This window comes from Sinocyclocheilus rhinocerous, unplaced genomic scaffold (genome assembly GCF_001515625.1).
Source record: "Sinocyclocheilus rhinocerous isolate Xijiao unplaced genomic scaffold, SAMN03320098_v1.1 scaffold528, whole genome shotgun sequence".
Classification (NCBI taxonomy): domain Eukaryota; kingdom Metazoa; phylum Chordata; class Actinopteri; order Cypriniformes; family Cyprinidae; genus Sinocyclocheilus; species Sinocyclocheilus rhinocerous.
In genome coordinates, this window is record NW_015634004.1 from 561005 (window position 1) to 565379 (window position 4375).

Here is a 4375-nt window from a genome sequence, read left to right on the forward strand (position 1 = left end):
CGGCACCCATTCACTGCAGAGGATCCATTAGTGAGCAAGTGATGTAATGCTACATTTCTCCAAATCTGTTCCCATGAAGAAATAAACTCATTTGCATTCGGATGGCCTAAGGATGAGAACATTTCCAGCCAGTTTTCATCTTTGGGTGAATTATTTCTTTAATTAGTCATAGCATGTAATTTAAATTACATGAAATAACACTTTTTATTACAACAATTACTCAAAATTCACTCAAAAATATTAGAAAATTATTTGAATATTTGTGCACTGACAAAGCTGTTGGCAGAATGACTTTAAATGGCCAAATATCGCAGATTAATCAGCCTGGATGATAAGTCGTTCAGTGTATATAGAATGTATGCCATATTTTGAATACCGAAACAGAGAAAACCAGTACTTAACCTTAGTGCATATTAAAGGATGCACACTTCTTGTATAATAACTTGTTATCTGTTTTTACAGAGCACAAATCAGCTGTAGAATTACAGAAGTGACTGCAGTTTTTTTCATGGATGTATTTTCAGGTACAATCAGGCAAAAGGGGAAATGGGGCTTTGGCACCACCTTTCTGCCAGTCCAGCAGGAAATGGGACTGTACCATTTCAGTCACATTCACCTGTTCACATCATTTTGTTATAGTTTTGTTGAATCATTTGTTTATTAGTTTAGTTAAGGATACAACTCTATGTTAATTTGAAAATCATGCATATTATTCTGAGGTTTGTCTTTTTGCTGTTTAATACATTCTATGCTTATGGTAGAGTCAGGTATATATCCTGTTTGTATAATCTATGGTTGGGAGAGTTCTCTAGCTCTCTCTCTTTAATGTTATTCTTTGATAGTAATTGTTAATCAGGGGTAGAGCTTCTATTATATTTGAGAGGCATTATAATCAGGTATTTTTGCAAGTTTTCATGGATTTTCCCATTTCTTCATGTTTGTTTGTTTGCAAAACTTCTTGATAGCTGCACCTTTTCGTTTTTTTTTTTTATGAACGCAATGAAACCACACTGGGATACACAAGCCAAGCAAGAGTCTATTATATTATGATGGCCGATTTGAAATGATCTGTGTTTTCAGAACTAGAGTATTTGTTGGGGCAAGTTGTCACATACTTTAAATACATAAATATTATTAATATAAATTTATACTGCGTACTAACTGTAATATTTTTAACCAAAACAATGGTTTATTATTTTTGCAAGTTACAAGTTTGCTATTTATACCCATTGTGACAACTTACCCCATTCAGTGTGACGCCACTGAGGCACGTTATGACAAAAAGTCGACATGTGTTATATGAACTGTATTGTTTGTTTTTATTTTCTTAAGCAGTATCGGTGGAAATGTTCAAGGTGTTTGTCAACGAAACTGAGTTGGAAGAAGTAACATAAATTCCTTGAAAATAGTAGCCTAAATGGGTTTTAAAAAAATGTGACAACAAGCCCCGGTATGTTTACACTACTGGGTGATTATTGGTTTTAAAGCTCACAAACTGCAAGTAGAGTATCACGCCTCACATATTACAAAAATTAATTAAATTAGTTACAAATTTGAATTCAATCTAAAAATGAATGGGGGGGGGGGGCTTTAATAAACGATTTTTTTTTTTAATGCGCCACCAGTTGCTTTGTTGTTTTTTGGGCGAATTATGCGTTTCAAATCACGATTTTATCACAAATACAAAATCAAAACAGTCGGTGGTTGATGGATCTTGACAGGCAAACAGAGATCATGCGTGTCAGTTGCAGAAATGGGCGTAAACAATTTTGTATGAACATCACGTACCTGTTTAGTGTCTTTGATCATCGTTTTTAGGTCTATTGGGATTTTCTGAGGAGATGTCATGCTGAAGCTTTCAAGGCTATGTTTTTGCTGAAAAAAATCGTGAGGTTTCTTCACAAAGGCGCCTCGACCGCAGTGAGCTGCAGTGATCCTACGGCTTGTGGCTATTAAAACTTTCCCCGGTTGCCCCTAGCAACAGCGAATCCAGTCGCGATTATTTCGCGTATCTTTCCCTTTAGATAGACTACAATTGAGAATGTGATTCAGCATTTTAAAAATCGACTCACATTTATAACACGTCCTGTTGATCTAGATATGTCTGTTTTGTGTTTCCCCCTCAGGTTAAGCAGATTGGGCTGAAAAAGCAGGTGTAGTGCTCGAGTTTTACCACTAGATGTCGCCACGACTCCTATTTGGTTTAGGTTTATACTGGTTCGAAAGGTGCAGACTTGTTTTTACACATTTGCATTAGGTTGATCAGAAGAATAAAGAATAAATAATTGATTTGATTAACATTAAGTTATAACCTACAGCTGTAGCTCTGTTGAAAAAAAAAAAATCAACAGACTGTTTAGAGCCAGTCAGACTGTGAAGCCAGCCAAAATCTTAGACTGGTTTAAAATGTTTTTTTGTTTGTTTTTTTTCAGTGGGAGCTCTTAAATTATAAATTGAGGATCACAATAAAAGTTTTGGACATAAAAGGGTCACTTTAACACACATCAAACTTTAGTTTTGGCCCAAAAGGTCCACTTATTAGCTAAGCATGGGATCTTTGACTTGCCTGAGTGACTCCTTATAGAAACTCACTGACCTTAAGTAACGCATTTAAAACCGTGTTTTGCATTATTTGACTCTTGGAAGACTAGAACTTGTGCTCAATCTTGAGAATCAGACACAGTTGTGGGTTACTACCAATAATAATTTAAAATAATAAGCATCATATTTTTGCTAATAGCTAAAATATTGACTCAAGCGTGCACACTTAGAAGCTTCATAATGTAGTTTCACAACAGACTATAAAAACCACAGTCAAGTTGTCATTATTGAATTAGCCTGGTGTTGTAATACATAGAAGCACAAATTAAAAAGTTAACTTGTTCCAATTAATTAAAGCAAACTAATTTGTTAAAAGTTAGTGGTTGATATGTTTTTTTTTTATGTCTGTTGCCAGTAGTGGCTCGTAGCTGCGTTTTGGAACATAGTTGGTTAACTGGTTTAAACTGGTCATTAACTGAAAGCTGGTTATTAGGTGGCTGATCACCAGTCTGACCGCCTTAAACTGGTAGGACATTGATGTACACTTTGCTGACACAATATTTCTCAAAATTGAGTACTGTCTGTTGACTCTAGGATAAATGGCCACTTCTCTTAATTGTTCAATCAAACACAAGTTTAAATTGGAAACTTCAATTTGCTGCCCTAAACGTGAAGTAAAATAGCCAAAAGCTACAGACTGCAGTGCATTACTGATGAAGAGGTGGTAAGCTGGTTTTTGATGTTAAGACATAACGATGAACATTTTTACAGTGTTTTTTTTTCCTCCAACATTTTTACATTATTGCAGTACGTTTTACAAGATAATACTATTTCAGTCTTTAAAATTTCACATTTAAGTCAATGTGTTACATGCCGTTGTAATTCTTTGTGAAATGTACCAGACATTTTTGAGTGAAAATTGCTTTAGGGTTCTAGTAAATCCCACACCATATATTATATATTATATATATACCTTTATTTGACCCTCTAACTCTAACACTTTCTATTCTATTTTAATTCTACTTTATCAATATTTATCTTCTTTTTTTATTTTTTTTTATTTAAAAAAAAAAAAACACTAGCTTTCTATTTTTTCTATTCTCAGACTTGGTCATTTTCCTCTAAAGTTTAAGAAAAATTAATTGGCCAAACACACACACACACAATTTAATTATATATATAGCCAGATTTTACAGTATTCTGAATTCAACAGATTTATGAGTAGTGCCAGTGTTTATTACATTACAAAATATTTCTGTTTAAAAAAAACAAACAAAAAAAAAAAACAAATATATATATATATATTAGATCAGATTATCAGATATGTTTGGTTATCTTATTATACCAGAAGTGCCAGAAGTGGTCATTTTGCCTAGTGTCTATTCCAAAGAGCTAGCACACCATTTAAAAGTGTTCAAACAACTTTCAAACAAATTTCTCAACCTTCATTCTATTGCAGAATCAGGAAACATGCAAAGCAGCAACAGGTGTCTCGGTAAATAAAATACATGTATAATAATAATAATTCATAAACAATAATTATTTATTAGGCTATAATATTATCAATGTATTATTATTATTATTATTACAGCAATAATACCAGTGATTTGTAAATATTTCACATACTGTGACTGTTGCACCATGCACACATTATGCAGGCTAGTCGATGAGCTCAACAGGTTCCTGGGGGCCAGTTAAGGATCTGATCCTGTGGGTCGAGCCGAGGGGGGAGCGTCATGTGCACGCCCTTTTTCATCAGCCCGGGACAAGTGAGTAAGAGCCACTTCACTGCATCTCAGTCCCAAGAGCTTCATGAGGGGCTGGACGCACCACA

At 34.3% G+C, this 4375-nt stretch overlaps 1 protein-coding gene across 1 annotated transcript in view; it reads right to left on the reverse strand.

Moving 5' to 3' along the window:
* LOC107744840 (coiled-coil domain-containing protein 89-like) overlaps nt 1-1937 on the reverse strand; it is a 7372-nt gene extending 5435 nt beyond the window's left edge. The window contains exon 1 of the mRNA XM_016558660.1: nt 1789-1937. Coding sequence (XP_016414146.1) covers nt 1789-1848 — 60 coding nt within the window. The 5' untranslated portion in view covers nt 1849-1937. The remainder of the gene's footprint in view (nt 1-1788) is intronic.
* Nucleotides 1938-4375: the final 2438 nt, after the last annotated feature.